This window comes from Cnephaeus nilssonii (assembly GCF_951640355.1).
Source record: "Cnephaeus nilssonii genome assembly, chromosome: 18".
Classification (NCBI taxonomy): Eukaryota; Metazoa; Chordata; class Mammalia; order Chiroptera; family Vespertilionidae; genus Cnephaeus; species Cnephaeus nilssonii.
This window is the reverse complement of record NC_137089.1, coordinates 28729415-28748632: the sequence shown is the minus strand read 5'-3', so window position 1 is coordinate 28748632 and position 19218 is coordinate 28729415. Positions and strand designations below refer to the sequence as shown.

General features: G+C 38.1%; 1 protein-coding gene across 1 annotated transcript in view; it reads left to right on the top strand.

The window, feature by feature from the left end:
* Positions 1 to 18747, top strand: part of ATP6V1H (ATPase H+ transporting V1 subunit H) — a 78170-nt gene extending 59423 nt beyond the window's left edge. The window contains exon 14 of the mRNA XM_079796392.1: positions 18410 to 18747. Within this exon, the coding sequence (XP_079652518.1) occupies positions 18410 to 18470 (61 nt within the window). The 3' untranslated portion in view covers positions 18471 to 18747. The remainder of the gene's footprint in view (positions 1 to 18409) is intronic.
* Positions 18748 to 19218: the final 471 nt, after the last annotated feature.

The following is a 19218-nucleotide window of genomic DNA, read 5'->3' as shown; positions in this document are numbered from 1 at the left end:
CCTCTTCCACCTCCACAACACCCCCCCTGCAATCCCCACACTGTTGTCCATGTCCATGAGTTCTCTCTCTTTTTTTTCTTTTTTGCTCAATCCCTCCACTCTGCCTTTGAGTCCCCTCTGTCCTTCCCCACCCCCACCCCCAGCGAATGCCTGCTCTCTATCTATGAGTCTGTCTCTATTTCCTTGGTAGTTGGGTTTGCTCATTAAATTTCACAAATGAATGAGATCATATGGTACTTTTCTTTCTCTGACTGGCTTATTTCACTTAGCATAATGTTCTCCAGTTCCAGTTGCTTGAGTGTTGTTCCTTGCACCAAAGCACATTTTTCAACATAAATGAATTATTTAGTAATTTTATCTCTCTTGGTTTATGTCTCCATCATGAAATTAGTTTAAAGAATGTTGGCATTCAAGACTGTTGCAGCCAATGAGCTTCTATTTGCCAGGTGTTTTTCTAAAGTTTCTGTGAAAAACAGTTTTATTTTCCCTTTTTGTTGAAATTATGGTTGCTGAAGTATAATTCTTGTTTTAATTTCTCTTGGAGCATTTATTGTTGGGTTTAGCTTTTTAAAAATGTATATTTCTTATATGAAAGGAAAGATAGGTATAAAATAGGATGTTGACCTTTTCCCTTTGCTAGTAGAGAAACATTTTTTTATATATATATTTTAATGATTTTTTACAGAGAGGAAGAGAGAGGGATAGAGAGTTAGAAACATTGATGAGAGAGAAACATCGATCAGCTGCCTCCTGCACACCCCCCTACTGGGGATGTGCCCGCAACCAAGGTACATGCCCTTGACCAGAATCGAACCTGGGACCCTTGAGTCCGCAGGCCGATGCTCTATCCACTGAGCCAAACCGGTTTCGGCTAGAGAAACATTTTTGGTTGAAAATTTGTTTTTTATATGATCATATATTGAAGGAAACATTTAAAATTTGAATTTGATTATTTCCCCCGCTGAATTTAGGAACTTGATTTAGTCTTAAGAGTATATTTTTTGATGTACGTGTACAAAAGGAAAAGTAAATATCTTTATAGCCAGAAACTAGTTTATTCACTCTTCATCATTAACAGGAATAAGAGAATATCCTTACCTGCTAATTATGTGCCAAGCTATTTTAACTTAATGTTTTAGTTATAATAGACCCCCTTTAATCGACAGGCTTAGTGTCAGTGTTTTCTTATACTTTCTTTTTTTAAAAAAATATATTTTTATTGATTTTTTACAGAGAGGAAGGGAGAGGGATAGAGAGTTAGAAACATCGATGAGAGAGAAACATCGATCAGCTGCCTCCTGCACAACCCCCACTGGGGATGTGCCCGCAACCAAGGTACATGCCCTTGACCGGAATCGAACCTGGGACCTTTCAGTCCGAAGGCCGACGCTCTATCCACTGAGCCAAACCGGTTTTGGCCTTATACTTTATTTATAAAGGAATTTTCACATAAAGAAAGATTAGAATTCACATGTAACCTGTAGATTTTGTTGTGACATATATAATTCTTTGGCTCTTTGTGCCAGAGAATGAAAATTGCTCAAGTAACAGCAATTTATTTAACCTTCGATCAATAAGAAACCAAATAGAATGCCACTTGGAAGGTAAAATCTTCTGCAACATGATCTACAAATGTGAAAGGATTTTGAATAAAAATCTTTATGCAGGTAACCAAGTTGTCCTTATTAAATCATGCTGGTAAAGACTGCCTTTCTACTTACCTAACATAGAGGCTTTTATTACCTAAAATATGGTTCTAAAATGTTTCACACCAAATAAAAACATGGAAACACAGTTGACTTTGTGTCCTCTTAACATTTGTTTGGATTTAATTAAAATTAATTTTTATGGGTGATAATATTTTAGTTGAAAATTGTTAAAATATAATCATGGATAAAAGCAAAATAAAAGTCTGCCTGAATGACAACAGCAGCAGCTTTCCATGGCAGTTTTGCTCGTTATCTGTAGTAATTGTTTTGCTCCTAAGCTGTGCTGAAAAGATTTCTAGCACATTCTTTTGATTTTCTTTTACTTTTCTATAATAAATGATTTTTAGATATTTGATATTGTATTATTACTAAAGTATCTGTTTATGTATTAGAATACATTATAATTTTAGGTATAAAGTAAACATTTTTTACTGCAGGGAATATTTTTTGTTTTAAGTATAAGTTTAGAATTACATTTTAAGTATAAATTGTACAATTTAAAAATAGAGCGAGGCTGTCTTTGGATGTTGATTTTGATTCTTTTTTAAGGAGTTAAATATTATGTTTCTTGATAATATAGAGATGGATTTATTTCTAGTTTACATAATATGGAATATAATTATATATGATGTGGACATATTTTTTTACGAGTTTATGATTAATTTCAAAATTATTTCCATAAATTACAATTCTTCATAGAGTAGCCAGTTTCTCCCCTACTCCTTTACATCTGCATTTGCATGGAATAATGGCTTACAAATAACCCTAACTGATTCGGTGGGGAAATAATCAGGGTGAGCAGAATAGAGTTGCTAGGGGACGGTTGGCACACACTGGCGCCTCCTCTGTCCAGGAGCCTGGAGCAGGTCATTCCTCCTCACAGCCCTCCTAAATGACATGCGCAGCTCTCCGATCTTCCTGTACCCACTGTGCATTCCTGCACGCCCCTTGTTCTTTAGCAGTGCTGGATTTTTATATTCATAAGTTTGGCAGAATATATAAACAATGACAACTTATTCTAGAGAACTTTTATATAACCCTCATTTTATACTTTCTAATGTAACATCATAAAATGTCACCATTTTTCTCCTACAGAATGATTTTATATGTAATCAGCTTGTAATTCAGAAGCAGCAATATGTGCATATGGACAGCTCAAGACTTCAGGAAAGAAACACTGAATTTTGTAGGTAGAGGATCTCATGTAGAACTTGCTATTTGTTTCTGGATTCTTTTTCACCCTTATTTCAAGCAGAATAATAAGTGCTAAAGAGTATTACCCTCTTTAGATATTTTATGTGTAGGAAATAATGTAACAGAAGAACTCACCAAGCCAAGGGTATGTGTGATACTGCTCTCTGAGGTTATATCTGCTTAGGATATTTGAGTTACTCTGTTAGTACACAGTCATAAATACAGTGATTAAAATAGTTACTTATGAACTGAATTGAAGAAAAAAAAACACCCCAATGTAAGTTTTAACCTTTTAGTGCTAAAATACTCCATGTGATTTTAAATAAACATATATATCATTTCCAGATTTAACATTTTCCAGAATTAATTTAGAAAATTGAGTTCTCTCTTTGAGTGCCTGGAATTTCCCACATTATTCTTATGATATTTTTAGTGGTGGAACCTTTGAAAATGTCTTCAAGGGCATATATTATTATTATTATTATTATTATTATTATTATTTTAAAAATATTTTTATTGATTTCAGAGAGGAAGGGAGAGATAGAAAGAGATAGAAACATCAATGGTGAGAGAATCATTGATCTGTTGCCTCCTGCACACCCCCTAATGGGGACTGAGCCCACAACCCAGGCATGTGCCCTTGACTGGAATCCAACCCAGGACTCTTCAGTCCGCAGCCCAACGCTTTGTCCACTGAGCCAAACCAGCAAGGGCGAAAGTACTTCCTTTTTTTTTTTTTTTTAATCCTCATCCGAGGTTATTTTTCATTGATTTTTAGAGAGAGTGGCAGAGAGGGAAAGATACAGAGAATCATCCATGTGAGAGAAACACATCAATTGGTTGCCTCCTGCATAAGCCCCGACCAGTGGGCTGGGGAGGAGCATGCAACCGAGGAATGTGCCCTTGACTGGAATAGAACCTGGGACCCTTTGGTCTGCAGGCCGATGCTCTATCCACTGAGCCAAACCGGCTAGGGCTTGATTATTTAATTTAAAAAATAAATAAAATACAACATAATAAATTAAAAAGCTATTAAATGGTTACCAAAAAACCAACAATCACCACCAACAAAAAACTCCCCCACACAAATATAACATGAGTTTAAAAAATATATTAAAACCAATTCCAAGTAAAAAGGAATTCTTAAAGCTGTTGTCTCACTATTAGTCAAGCAACTCCAGGTCTCCCAGTCTAAAGTTGCTTCTACTTTGCTAGTTAGAGATGCTTTGAGGCTGTACTAACTTCTTATTTTTCTGGACACTGTGTATCACTTAGTTACAATTGATTTGGAAATGCTAGCATAACATAAACCTTAGATTATTGTAGAGTACCAGCCTAAATAAACGTTGGAGGAGGTGGATAATGAGCATTTCTATAGTAAAGAAAATAAAACCACTGATGGGTAATAGAATCTATGTAATTTATAATTAAATAAAATATCAAATTCAGATTCCAGACATTGGTGCGTGTGACTAAGGTGTAAGTATCTATGGATCAAGTTCATGTTGTGGTTTTGTTTGATTAGATCAGCTTCTTAGATGTACAGATACCTGAATTGGGTTTTGCATAGTTGAAAATAGTTAAAATAGAATCATGGATAAAAATCAAATAAAAGTCTTTCTGAACAGCAACAGCAGCAGCAGCTTTCCATGGCAATTTTGCTCCTTACCTGTAGCCACTGTTTTGCTTCTAAGCAAATTTGGTATTCCTCTACCATGCTGTTCCCTAAGGCATACTTAGAGGCCTAATGGGTGTACTTGCTCATACTCCCTCCCCATGTACGGTCAAAGTTCTTTGTAAGATACTTGTAGGGCTTAGCTTTGCTATTCAGATGGCATTGCTGTGCAGCTAGCCCATCTTCTGTCTCGTCTCTGTTTTCATTGTCAGTGTTTATTGCTTTCTGTCCCGGTTATTCTTTCTCTTCTTCACCCCAAGTTCTTGTCATTTCTATCTGATTTCAGCTACCACGTCTGCAGTTGGCTGAATTACTTAATTTTTAAAAATCTCTTCTGCCCTTTTGTTCCTACCACACCCTGGCTTTTGTGCAGAAAAGCAGGCTATATGTAGCTCTTGCCCAGCAATCAGACGCTCCTTTCCTGCACTGGGAACTAATGGATCGGCCCCAGTAGGTTGATTGCCTGGCTGTCCCTTCTTTTTGCTTCATTCAATCACGGCCTACTGCTCCTGGATCTTTGTCGATGGAAAGCGGTGCCTTCCACCTCCATTTCCCCACTTCAGTTAGAGTGATGATTCTGTTTCCACTGACAGGGAAAGTGACATTTCATTGGTGTTTAAGAAAATGACTTCTAAGGAAAACTTTGCCTGACTCCTAAGACTTAAGCATCTTCCCCATTTTTTTTTTTAAGGAATAGACAGAATATGAGTTATAATTATTTTGATAAGGTAAATATAGCTTTCATCATAGCCTTTACATTTTACAGACTAAATTAATACTATTTGCTTATTTTATTTTGGGTATTTTGGCTTTTTAAGTGATATGGGTGATTTCTCTCTATCATTTAATCACTTTGCTTGTTATGTCCATTTAATGGTGAAGTCATGAAAATGATTTGTATAACATATTAAATATAGTAGTTTAAAACATTTAAAAATCTATATTAAATATCTATTTTTAAGTGTTTTTTTTTTTTTTACAAGTATTGATATATTACCTGGCAATTTTAAGATCTTTTTTCCTTCCCCAAGTACCTTTGTTTGGAATTATCTGTTTTATTACTTATCATCACACCTTTTTATCATTTGTAGTTTCTGTGAAGTAATGTTTCTCATACCTTTCTTTTTTTTTTCTTTTAATGCTTTAGAATTTCTAGTATACAGAATTTATTTGTTGGGTGATAGCAGAATATGTTATTTGTTTGGGCCGCTCTGTTCTTTAAATAATATACTGAAGTTCCTCTTGGTAGTATGGTAAAATAGTATCTACTCAGAATTTGGTAGCATGGTTTACTTTAACCTTGTTGATTTATTTTCTCTATAGAAAAAAAAATTTAAATAACTTGGATTTAAATGATTAAATATATACATTTTAAAAGTTGGAGCTATCAGAATAGTCTTTTTTTTTTTTTTAATTGATTTCAGAAAGGAATGGAGAGAAACATCAATGATGAGAGAGAATCATTGAGTGGCTGCCTCCTGCAGGCCCCCTTGTGGGGATCAAGCCTGCAACCCAGGCATGTGCCCTTGACCGGAATTGAACCTGGGACCCTTCAGTCCGCAGACCAACGCTCTATCCACTGAGCCAAACTGGCTAGGGCTAAGAATAGTCTTTTTATGTTTGACAAATACGAACCATTTAGTTTCCTGAAACTTTAGAATAGGAAATTGAGCCTCCAATTTGGAAAAAATTTCTAGTAGAAATTATTTTGTCTTAAAATCATGTTAAATTAGAGCAAATAGAAATTATAGGTAAATAAACAGATTGATTATTATATATAAAAGAAAATGTAAAGGTTTGTCTACAGAACAAAATATTAACTGTTAGTGAAAGTGTTCTCATTTTTGGAAAAATAGCTAACTTTTTTGTTGTTGCTTTTTTTAAAACTTGAATTATCTTTGGCATAGTTTTTGAGAATAAGTTGTGGTCTAAAATGTTAAAACAGTTTTGTTTTAATCTATGTTTTGCTAATTAAAAGTTTTACCTTGTTTTCCCTCCACTAACAAATGATTTCTTGTCAGTGATGAGTGCTCTTTAGACCAAGTTGTTCATATATTTTGCTTTTAGATACATCATCAACATTTAATTTGAAACAGAGATCTCTTTCCAGAGGACAATATAAAAGCAAATCATCTCATTCTACCTGTTTATTTGTGTGTTTTTAAAAATATTTTATTGATTTTTTTACGGAGAGAAAGGGAGAGGAATAGAGAGTTAGAAACATCAATGAGAGAGAAACATCGATCAGCTGCCTCCTGCACACTCCCTACTGGGTATGTGCCTGCACCCAATGTACATGCCCTTGACTGGAATCGAACCTGGGACCCTTGAGTCTGCAGGCCGACGCTCTAGCCACTGAGCCAAACCGGTTAGAGCTATTTGTTTTGTTTTTTACTCTCTTGTTTATTTGCTTAAACTAGTCTTGGATGATTAGCCTCTCAGTGGGATAGATAATATTATCATGTGTTCATAATTTACTTTGACTTTGCTGGCTATTTTCTTGCTGCTCAAGATTTTCTATGTTGTTTGTCGTTAAACTTTATTTTGTTAGTTTTGGACTGATATCATAGCCTTTCTACTCATCTGCATGGATAAGAATTAGAAAAAAACAGACCACAAATAATAGATGAGCTGTCAGGTGGAAATTATGTTAGGACTGCTGGATACTGAGGAATTGCGATATTGTAAAAAAAAAAAAAAATTGGAGTTCTACTGCCATCTGTTTGGATTTATTTAAGTTTGTAGTAAGCTGTTACCTAGCATATTTTAAATGCCACATGATTGACTGAGACACATACACTTGCATTAAAACCAGTGTATATCTAGTATAGTATAGATAATATGTTTATTCAAGAGAAGAAATGATTGGTAGGATAGTTTCAGCTAACAATATACAGCTTTAACTGCTGGTACCTTTGTCTCTCCTGGTGTTTCAGTACATTTCCCTATAGGAGAAAAATGTATCCTTTCTCAGGTTCTAACTTCCCTGTAGGACTCTTCAACTACTTTTCACTTGACAGTTATCAAGCTCCTAGAATATGCCAGTCACTGAGCTAAAAACTGGAGAAAGATAAATCAGACACCCTATCCTCCCTCACTTGAGTCTTATATTCTAAGTATAATTCTAGAAAAAGGAGCCAATCATAAGCCTTAAATATGGGCTTTGCTTACATCAGTGATGGGCAACCTTTTGAGCTTGGTGTGTCAAACTTCGCCAAAAAACTGAGCATAACTCGGGTAGTGTGTCACTTTGAGGAAAAAATATTATTTCGCAGATGTTTCATCCTCAGGAGCAGCAAATGTTTCATCCTTGGCATGCAGCCGCCTCAGCGGCCGCGTGTCATTAGAAATGGCTACGCGTGTCAGTGCTGACACGTGTCATAGGTTCGCCATCGCTGGCTTACGTACTATCTTTGTAACTAATCCTATATAATAAAAGCCTAATATGCTAAGTGTCCGTTTGTCCATTCAACCAATCAAAGCATAATATGCTAATGATATGCTAAGTCCGCTCAATCTCTCACTATGATGTGCACTGACCACCAGGGGGTAGACAGTTTACCAGTTGCTTTGACATGCACTGACGACCAGGGGGCAGACGCTCTGACCAGTAGGTTAGCTTGCTGCTGGGGTCCGGCTGAGCGAGATGGGCTGGACATGCCCTGGAGCCCTCCTGCAGTCGCTCCCTGGCTGGCCAACCTCCCACATCCCTCCCTGGCCCTGATCATGCACCGGTGGGGTCCCTTGGTCTGGCCTGCACCCTCTCGCAATATGGACCCCTTGGGGGATGTCGGAGAGCTGGTTTCGGCCCGATCCCGCAGACCAGGCTGAGGGACCCCACTGGTGCACAAATTCATGCACCGGGCCTCTAGTATAAAATAAACTCTATTCTTAAAAGTCCTTATAACAACACAGACATTTCTCCCATACTGCACTTGTGTAACTAGATTTGTATGTAATGCAGTCACTTAGGGGTTATACTCTGCCTTGTAGATTGCTTTGGGTTGTAACTACTTGCTGATCAGGAACCAGCATTTAAAAGAAAAGGAGGGACTTCTGGTTTCCAGTTCTGCATGTAATGAGCTTGGAAGTCACTACTCCATTGTAACAAGTAAAAAGTTGGACAGACTGAAAAATCAACAACTCTTCTTGGATCCATAAGAGAGGGAAGACACAAAGTAAACTACTGTCCTATGATATTGGAGAGTCAGGTGAATACAGGGAGTCAAGGCTTACTGGAGCAGAGACTCACAAGCAGAAACTAATGTGGGAACTAGTGCCTGGGTAGGAAAACCTGAACTGTAATTGACAAAATTCAGGAGGCTCAGTGTGGACAAATCTGAGACTTAAAAACTCCAAGGGGACCAAATTATAGGGGGTCTCCATTATAGAGTGAGATTAGTTCCAGAAGCTAGACCAGGTCCTCACAGTAAATATTGGAGAAAAATCTCTTCGGCTTCTGGCAGGGGGTAGGAAAAAGGAATCATTTTGAAATAAACCAGGGCACTCTGTTGTTCTTAACAAGATGCTTATTTTTAGTGAAATAAATGACAACAATGTCACTTTCAGACCACAATGAAATTAAACTAGAAATAAATACAGAAAGGTAACTGGAAAATCCCAAAACATATGTGCCAGAAGCCAATTCCAGCATGTCATAATTACAAGAGTTTCATCAAAAGGTTGATGAAACTTGGGGGCTCAACAAGGGCTGAGTCACATATGTAATCACCTGTTGGAATGGCTGAAAGGCATTTCCCCCAAACCTGAATAGGATAATTGTTTGCTGCCAGACAGCTCAGGGCATCTCAGCCAAATACCTGAACAGCCGTAGGCTATTCCCCAATCTGACAATGCTTCTGTACCCTACACTTTGAAGTGTATTATCTCCACCTTGCCTTAGGACAAATTGTGTTAATAAATAGCAAGGGTCCTGAGACAAGGAAAGAACTTCAGCTCCTTTAGCTGAAGCTCCTCTGACCCCCAGTGCCTTTCAAAATTATCTTTTGTCTTTGGATTCTTATTTAATCTATGCACAGCCTTTCTCCAGATTGCTGAACCCTTTGTAATGCTGGAACAAGAACCCCGGCACATGTGGGGATTAAAGAACACACTTTTAAGTAGTACATGGGTCAAAGAAGAAATTTCAAGAAAAAATATTTTGAATTAAATGAAAATGAAAGCACAACTTTTCATTTTTGTGGGATAGGGTGAAAGCAGTGCTTAGAGGGAAATTTATAGCATTGAATGCATATATAAGTAAAGAAGAAAGCCTGAAAATCAATAATCTAAATTTTCAGTGTCAGAAATGAGAAAAAGAAGAGCAAATTACATTCAAGCAAGCAAAAGAAAAGAAATAAGAAATCAAAGAAAGTGAAAATGGGAAATCAACATCAATGAAACCAAAAGTTGGTTCTTTGAAAAAGTCAATAATATAAGCCTCAAGCCAGGCTAACTAAGGGAAAAAAGAAGACACGAATTCCTAACATCAGACATGAAAGAGGGGACATCACTACCAATCCCATGGAAATAGAAAGGATAGAAAAGAAATCCTATGACTAAATATGCCTATGAATATGATATCATAGATGAAATGGACTGGTTCCTTGAAAGAAAATATCTGCCTGTTCAGATTGTCTATATCTTGTTGTGTGAGTTTCGGCAGATTGTGGATATGACATATTGATCCTAAGCTTTATATGTAGAGGTAAAAGTCATACAGTAGTCAACTCAACATTAAAAGAGAAGAACAAAGTTGGAGGGCTGACATTACCTTACTTGAAGACGAACTACAAAGCTACAGTAATCAAGATAGTGTGGTACTGGTGAAAGAATAGACAAATAGATTAGTGGAACAGAAGAGAAAGCCCAGACATAGAACCCCATAAACAAAGTCAACTGATCTTTGACAAAGGCAATTTTATTGCAAAGGCAATACAATGGAGCAAAGATAGTTTCCTCAATAAATGGTGCTAGAACAACTGGACATCCACATGCAAAAAAATGAATCAGACACAGACTTCACATTATTCACAAAAAATAACTCCAAATGGACCATAGACCTAAATGTAAAATGCAAAAACTATAAAACTCCTAGTTGATAATATAGGAAAAAACCTGGATGACCTTGGTATATCTGTATGGTATATCTTCTTAGATAGATACACCAAAGGTTTGATTCATGAAAGAAATAATTGTGAAGTTTAAAAATGTCTGTTCTGTGAAGACTGTTTGGTGGTTTCTTACAAAACTAAGCATATGACACAGCATTTGTGTGCCTTGGTATATACCCACAGGAGTTGAAAACCTACATCCACACAAAACTTGCACAAAGCTATTTATACCAGCTTTATTCATATTGCCAAACTTGGAAACTGCCAAGATACCCTTCAGTAATTTGAATGGATAAACAAACTGTGGTACATCCAGACAACAGAATATTATTCCTTGCTACAAAGAAATGAACTATCAGGACATGAAAAGGCATGGAGGAACCATAAATGTATACTACTAAGTGAAAGAAGCCAATCTCGAAAGGCTACCTACTGTATGATTCCAACTGTCTGACATCTGGAAAAGGCAAAACTATGGAGACAATTAAAAAACAAAAAACAAAAAAAAACAACAAAACTCAGTTGGGAAGGGCTGTTGGGGGAGGGATGAACAGGTGGAGAACAGAGGATTTTTAGGCCGGTGAAAATACTCTGTATAATATTAAAATGATGTATGGATGTCATTTTACATTTGTCCAATTCCATAGACTGAACAACACCAAGAGTGAACCCTAATGTGACCAATGGGTTGGATGATTATGATATGTCAATGTAGGTTCATCTTTGATCACAAATGTACCACTGTAGTGGGGCATGTTGATAAATAGAGGAAGCTATGCATGCACATACACACACACACACACACACACACACACACACACACACACACATATATATATATATACATATATATATATATATATATATATATATATATGAAACCTCTGTACCCTCCTCTCAATTTTGTGAACCTAAAACTGTTCTAAAATATAAAATCTTCAAATATAAAAGACAAATAAAAGGAAAGGGGCATTTGCTGCCTACCCTGATGCTTTGAGTGGCTCACCACTTCACATATCATAACCGTATGTTAGAAAAATGATAACGTGTGTAAGACACTGCTGATCTAATGATTAAGCTGGTAGAGACAGGTCTGGGACTATTTTTGAACATAGCAAGAGATAAAGAAACTCTAGATTTGGCTATTTGATATTTAGATTTTGTAGCTAGTTTAAGAAGATTTGATTATTGGAATTCCTATAGGAGAAATAACTTTGTTATTGCAAATTTTGCCTAAATTGCTTTTATAGACGTCTCAGTAGACTCTGATGCAATTGCTTTTAAAATGTACATTTTCCCTCCCCCTCTGCTTTAGGACTAAAACTCACATAAATAGACTATATTTTTAGAATCACTGACTTCTTTGTTTTTGTTTTTTTTTGTTTCCATCATCACTCTTGAGGGGCACTGCTAATCTGTTCATCTTTGAATTTAGCTACTGTTGGAGAATGAAGTGGCAATCCTGCAGCTGTTAAAGACAGATTTTCCAAATGAATACACTTAGGGTTTCAGGATATTTATTCTCTGTGCGTTTTCAGCCCTAAGGCATAGATAGGATAATGCCTTACTTTGCTTTTCATGGTGGGGGGAGGGGATTGCTAACTAAGTGGCTCTTCGGAGACAGTAATTTTTACAAAAGGTACCGCCATGGGAAAGGGTCTCCCTGTGTGGATGTCCAGGTCTTCAGCTCTTACAGGATCTCCCTACAGTGACAGAAAGGAGGTGCCATTTAAATGTACACTTGAGCTCCTATGAAAGCTCTGTCAGCATGCTTTAGAGTGAGTGATATTGGAGAGAATGATGTTGCAAGGAGAAAAAACCCTGGGGTGCAGAAAGTTGAAGAGGTTTGTTTACTTAAATCATAGGCTATTAATGAAGGTGTCCATTTGTTTTTTAAAAAAGAAATGAAGTGGCTAGTGATTATGAAAATATTTTTGAGAAAATAAATTAAGGACTCACATTATGATGTTGTTAAGCTCTTTTCTCTTATATCTGGACAACAATATATCTTCAGCCAGTGAGAGGTAGAATGTACAATGAGGGAGTATTATAAATAGTTATTAAAAATCTTGATTTCTAGAATTAGACAGATTTGAGTACAAATATCCTCCCTGCCACTAACGAGGTGTCCTAACGTTGCAACATGTCATTTATCATTAATAAACTCCAGTTCCTTATCTATAAAATGGGGCTCCTCTGTGCCTTTTATGCATATTCTTGTGAAGAGCAATTGAGAACATGTGTATCGAGCAGTTAGTGCTGCAACGCTTAGTCAATAGCAGGCACTAAGAAATAGTGCATGTTGTGCCATTGATCACTGCTTTCCCAGGCTGAGATTTTAAAGTATTGAGGAGACGATTTGACTACGTGTACTTACTTTTGGAATTTAAATGTTTCTGTAAATTAGATGCAGATGAGAGAGCACTGTGATTTTTACATGGTTCAGTCATTACATAGGAAAATAAGTTCATAAAACAAAATTTGATTTCTTTGTATATAATATTCAAAATCATGATATCAGTTGGAAGGATAACTCAATCTATAACTACAGTGAGTTCACATTAAAGAAAATAGGACTGTATAAAATACTTGTTTTATTTTTGCTCTTTACCAAATAGAAATCTGTATTGTAAACAACAGTAAAGTCCATGTTTTCTAAGATGAATTGTTTTTATATATTCAGAGGAATATTTCATTAATGATTAATATTACACCCACTTGTTTTCCAAAACAAGATAAGTAAAGGTTAAGAGAACGATAATTATGACTCAGTTGTACTTTTAATAATTATAATAAACTCAGAAAGACCTGGGATATAGAATTCTAGTTTCATTATAATTTTAGATATGAAAATTTACACACACTGAAAGACTAGAGAAAATAATACAAAATTGATAGTAACAGATTTTCTACTAAGCTTCTTGGCAGCCAAGGCAAAAAGGAAAAAAGGGGAACCGTAGTTTTCATAGATTAATATGTTGGTCAGGAGAAAATTCACTTTTTTCTTGCCACTAAATTATGTAGGTGAAGTTACCATGTGGTTTCTGGCACTAAATTACATAGCTGAAGTTACCATGTGTTTCAATTATATAGGTGAAATTTGTATGTTGAATGGGTAACATAGTGTCTTCCAACCACAGCTTTAAAGAAAGAATAATCATTTTGGACCTTATAAACAACCATAAATATAGTGAAGTTTGGCGATTAATTATAATGTGTTGAAGGCCTTTCTGTTGCTGTAGGTATTAATACAGGCCAGGTGTAAATGCTTCCTGGGGTCCTTGCTTCTAACAGGATAGAACCTAGGCAGCTAATGTCATCTTCAGACCACCTCTGTCAGATCTGTGCTCTTTCAGGGATGCCTGGTAGGAACTGGAAAGCAGTTTGTCAGTATTTTAATAGAAGTGGAAGTATAGAATTTTATGGCCATTGGCAAGAGAATAAAATAGGTATTTCTTAGTCACATGTAAACTCTTTCTTAGCATACAACATAATCTCCTTTGTAAGTTGTTTTGTAGTTGGATTTTTCAGACTGCTTCTTTTTTTTTTTAGTTTCAGAGATAGTGGAATCCCAAGTGATTTAAGTTATGAATGAAGTCAAAGAAGGGAAAATATTATACTTCTCAAGTTTGCTTTGTAGGTAATAGAAGCCAAGATTTAATGTCAAGCTTCTGTAAATTGCTGGAGTAAATTGGGCACTTTATGAGTGAATAAGTTGAATTTTTATTGTTGTATTGATCTTCATGTATAAAGAGGAATACTGAGTAAATAGATTGATTCATTTAAAATAGCTCTTCTGGAGTTCTTTGTTATAGATGCATTATAATCCTTTGAAATAAAATTTATAATAGTTTTTCCTTTTGCCTGACAGTAATGTAACTTTAACCTGAAGACATTATTCATATTGCTTATTATTTTCTACTCTATCAAAATAGGAAGCGTCTGTTTTCTGCGCCTTCGAGGCTCTTATTGGAGGCTAGGCAGCCTCACAGCAGAAGAGAATAAGACTGAGCCAGGCCATTTGCTCACTTTGCACCTGAGCAAGTTATTGATGTTTTCCCAGGCTCCATTGTCTCCCTGTAAATGGCAGTAACACCCACCTCACAAGGATGCTGTCCAGATGGAGGGTAAAACATGGATATACCGCTATCATGTTGTCATGATGGCGTGTAAAGTGTGGAATGCAGCAACCGTTCTGTGTTCCCAGCCCCAGGCACTTGGTGTCAGGACTTCCCACAGAGCATTCAGAGGCAGCCTTGAATCTTGGGAATGTTTTCATTGAATACATGTTGCCATTTGACATCAGAAGTGCAGACTGACAACATTTTACCAGCCACGTTCAAAGAAGGAGATTTCCCCCAAAGCTTTGTATAGGCTAGGTCTCCTTCTGGAATAAATACCTTTTGCAGTTGAGCTCTCTCTGATATTTTAACAACCCACATTGTGGGGTGCGGCTACAGTGTTTTGGACAGGTTCAAGCCTCGGACTGATGAGAGGGCACAGTCCTCTCATGGCCACGTGCAAGTCCCAGCTTGGGGGGCAGAGCCCGCCCAGCACAATTATAGCCAACAGCTGTAGTTGTGAGCGTGAACCTATGGCCCAAACACGAGGCCCCACATGCCTAAGTGATAGAGGCTGCAAGTAAACAAAGCTTGATCAGGTGCATGTCATTGAGTAGGATCGAAACCCACGAGAATGTTGTAAACATCTTGACCACGCCCTTACTTTGCCTCGTGGCATCTGCTATAAAATAAAGACACGGCTTGTAGTCCGTGGCGCTGTCTCTCAGGGAGCAGCGTCCCACTGAGGCCCAGCCTTCATTCTCCTGTCTGTCTTTTCTAAGCCTTGCACCACCCCCTCTCAGGGTTGCCCTTGGCCGTGCTGGCGCGGCACACCACATGCATAGCAAACATACTAATTTCAAGAAAGCCTGAGGAGGAGATTTGATTCTTTTCCCCAGGAGTCCTGTCTGGGCTCTTCTGTTAGACTTCTGGCATTTTGTGACCCGCAATACCTCACCTTAGGCTCACAAAGTTCCATCTGGGGCCCCTGATGTGCAAGTTCTCAGTTGAACAATTTACAGCTATATGTGTCCTTTGCCTTAACCCTAAATTGCATAATCCCGAGCAGACAGGAAAGGAGGCCCTGGTTTCTACACACCAGGCACCAGGCCACGAAGAAGTGAATGCCTCACGGCTGCCTTGTATGTAGCAAGGAAATGAGTGTATAGTAGAGCATATACCCATAATAATTACCTTGACCAGGAAGACAAAGGAGCAGGAGTCGGGTGGGAAGAAGCCATGGCTGGGCATGTTTTTCTGTTCTCGGCCAGGACAACTCCCCTTCGCTCTGTTTTAATATCCTTCTACTTTGACCCTATGTCTCTCTTGTGAAGAAGTCAGCCATCTTCCTTACCTCCAAGTGTCCATGAAATATTAGTTAAATCTGGTATGGGAAATGAACCACCCTTCATGTCTCTGAAAGAGATGGAGCAGATGCGACCCTTGGGTGGCATGGTGCCTTTGCGTACACCTTTCAAATGTTTCCTAAGATCACCCTGACATGGGAGAAAAATTATTTTTCCTCTACGCCTCTGAGTTCTGAGCTGAGGCACCTGGAATAAAAGACAGATAAACAAGAGAAAAATAGTTTATTAACATGTATACCTCTTGTACACATGGGAAATACCCAGGAACTAAATGAGTAACTCAAAAAGATAGATTTAGAATTTAGGCTTAAATTACATCTTAATAGGAAAAAGAAGGAGGCAGAATAATTTTTAGGAAACATGGGTGATCGGTGGGAGGCAGTTTGTGACGAAGTTTGTATGGGTGTGGTGTGGACTTCTAGTCTCTTGTGATGAGCCAGTCCTCTCTGGTTGAAGAAACTCCTGAGGAGGGGTTAGGACGTTGAGTCCTTTGTGGAGCACCTGTCTTGGCAGATGAGGGGAGTTCAGAGAAAGCCTGCACCTGCATTTGCTGTTTTTCAGGTGCCTTTGGCTTAAAATGATCAATACACCAAGAGTGGGGTGGCATTTTCTGCTGCCCTTTGCACTGAGTAGTCCAACATTCAAAATTGGCATATATGAAGGTCCTCTTGAAATGAAGCACTTCTCATTTTAGCTCAATTCCTTAGGTATATGTAGAAAAATGTATAAGATCTGGAAATTTTATAATAAATATTCTACTTCTCCTTCCCCCTGAACAAAACAGATCTATGCAGTCACAGGCATTCCCTAGTTGCAGGCTTCCCCACAGTGGCAGCATTGATAGTAACCATAGACTCCTGCTTTTTCCTGTCCAGTGAAATTTATAGGATGGCTTTCCTTTAGGCCTTTGCATAAATTAGAACTATTTAAGTCAGTGATAAGAACTTCCCTGTAAGGCTTTTTAAAAGATCATTATCCATTTCCATGTCACATGAAGTTCCAGTTAGTCGCACAGTATTTTAAATCATAGTTCACTTTTGTACATTTTGGGGGGATGGTTCCCTGACGCCTCACCCACTCTAGTTCATTTTCTATTCTAATCTTGCTTCACCTCTTTGATAACTTGCGGCTAAGGCTGTGATATCTGAGGGGAAGGGAGGGCAGTAAAACAACTTAGATCATCCCTCTCCCCTTACTCCGTGGCTCTGTGGACAAAGGCAGGATCACATTTACTAGTAGATGCCGGTGGCACCCAAAGGTTGTTTCCTGGAGGCCCTCAGACCAGGAGAGGTTGAAAGACCAGTTGAGGAGAGGAGGGGGTGACATGATGCCCACTGCTCGTCCCTGGGCCAGCTGCCTTCACACCCAGTGCCTCCGTTAGCCTTTGTGTTAACATGAAGAGTCTTCATCCCACAACTGCTGGCGTCAATGAAGTGGTGGCGCTGGAATGCAAACCCCTATCTCTGTGCTAAAACGCATGCTCTGTTCTTATTAGAGGGGGAAACATGTCGATAATCTCGTCCTTATCAGATAGTTCAAAAACCAGAGTTTGGGCAAGTCACTCGCAGAAAATAGGGTAAAGCTTGTTTTCTGTCCTGAAATTAACAGTGATATCTGTATGTAATGGAGAGCGAAGCATGTGCACGTTGTGGGAGTGTGTGCCATTTATTTTCTGGAGGAGAGCATCGTGCCCTGTCTGTACAATGAGAATAGTACGTCTCTGCTCTGTGATTGTTCTGTGGGTTCCGTGCAGCCACCTCGGCAGGTTTGCGGCTGTGCCAGGGCAGAGTGCGTGCTCCATAACAAGCCGCTCTACCAGGTGTGGTGACTCTTGTTATTTTCGGGGGTTTGTTTTCATGTGCTCGTGTGTCACCTTCAGATATAGATACCTGTATTCTCTGACATCAGGGAGTGTGTTTTCATGTATCAGTCCACGGGCATGGAATCATACTTACGTTGATGTTTCAACTTCTTAGATTGCAGAAGAGGCAGCACCAGTAAACAAGGCTTTCCCCAAACAGTAAAGTACAGGTCCCCCATAACTAATTACATTGCTTTGTGATCGAATGCAGAATTACTTGTTCGTGGGTGTAATGACTTGTGTATTTTAAATAGAGCGTTTGAAATTCATACAGTATAGGCACTTTTGAAATTGGGAACAGTTTTGTTTTCTAGGACTAGTTTATTAATTTTTAGATATTAAAGCATATGACAGTATATATTTTACTTCAATTTTAAAAGAGATTCTTTGTCGTTTAAATGCAAATTTACCTTGTTATTTTATTTTTAGGGAATATCTTGGTAAACAGCTCCAATCGGAGCAACCTCAGACTACTGCTGCCCGAAGCTGAACCAACCTCCCATGTCACCTGTGATGCGGAACACCTGGAGTGCGAATTTCAGTAGTTAAATTTTTCATTTTATGTGTAATTTTCTTCTGTTGTGTAGCTGTTTCCACTGCTGATTCTAGTAAAAGTGTTTGCCCATTAATCTGTATAAAAGTAAATGCTTTCTGTACCTAAGGAAAAGATTACTGTTACATATATTGCTTGTATTTCTATATTTATTATTCTCTGGAAATGAATATAGTTATTAAAGGATTCTCACTCCAAATAGGTTTTCAGGTTTTCTCTTTACTCTTTCTTACTTGGACTTTAATAAGCTGTGGATCACTGATAGATCCAAACAGGTTGCCCAGAGCCAGTGACAGACAGCATCTGACATTGGCCTGCACCAGAATCCTTGTGAAGAGCCCAGAACCAATACAACCAGTGGCCAGTTCCAGACAGAAAGAGAGCAGGATTCAGAAGGCTTCTCAAGCAGCTTATCCACAGGGAGATGTTGGCAGCTTATCCACAGGGAGATGTTAGCAGCTTATCCACAGGGAGATGTTAGCAGGTACCAAAACCTGTTGAGGCAAATTCAGCTTCCTGTGATCAGCACTGGCATAACAGCTTGCACGCCTGTTGGGTGTTGAGCCTCACTGGCAGCCAGCCTGAGGGTTGATCCCGTGCACAAAAGGGCCAATAGCAATCAAGACTCAATTACAACAGGAGGGCCCACAAAACATGCACAAGGGGCATTCTCGGAGTACCCAGC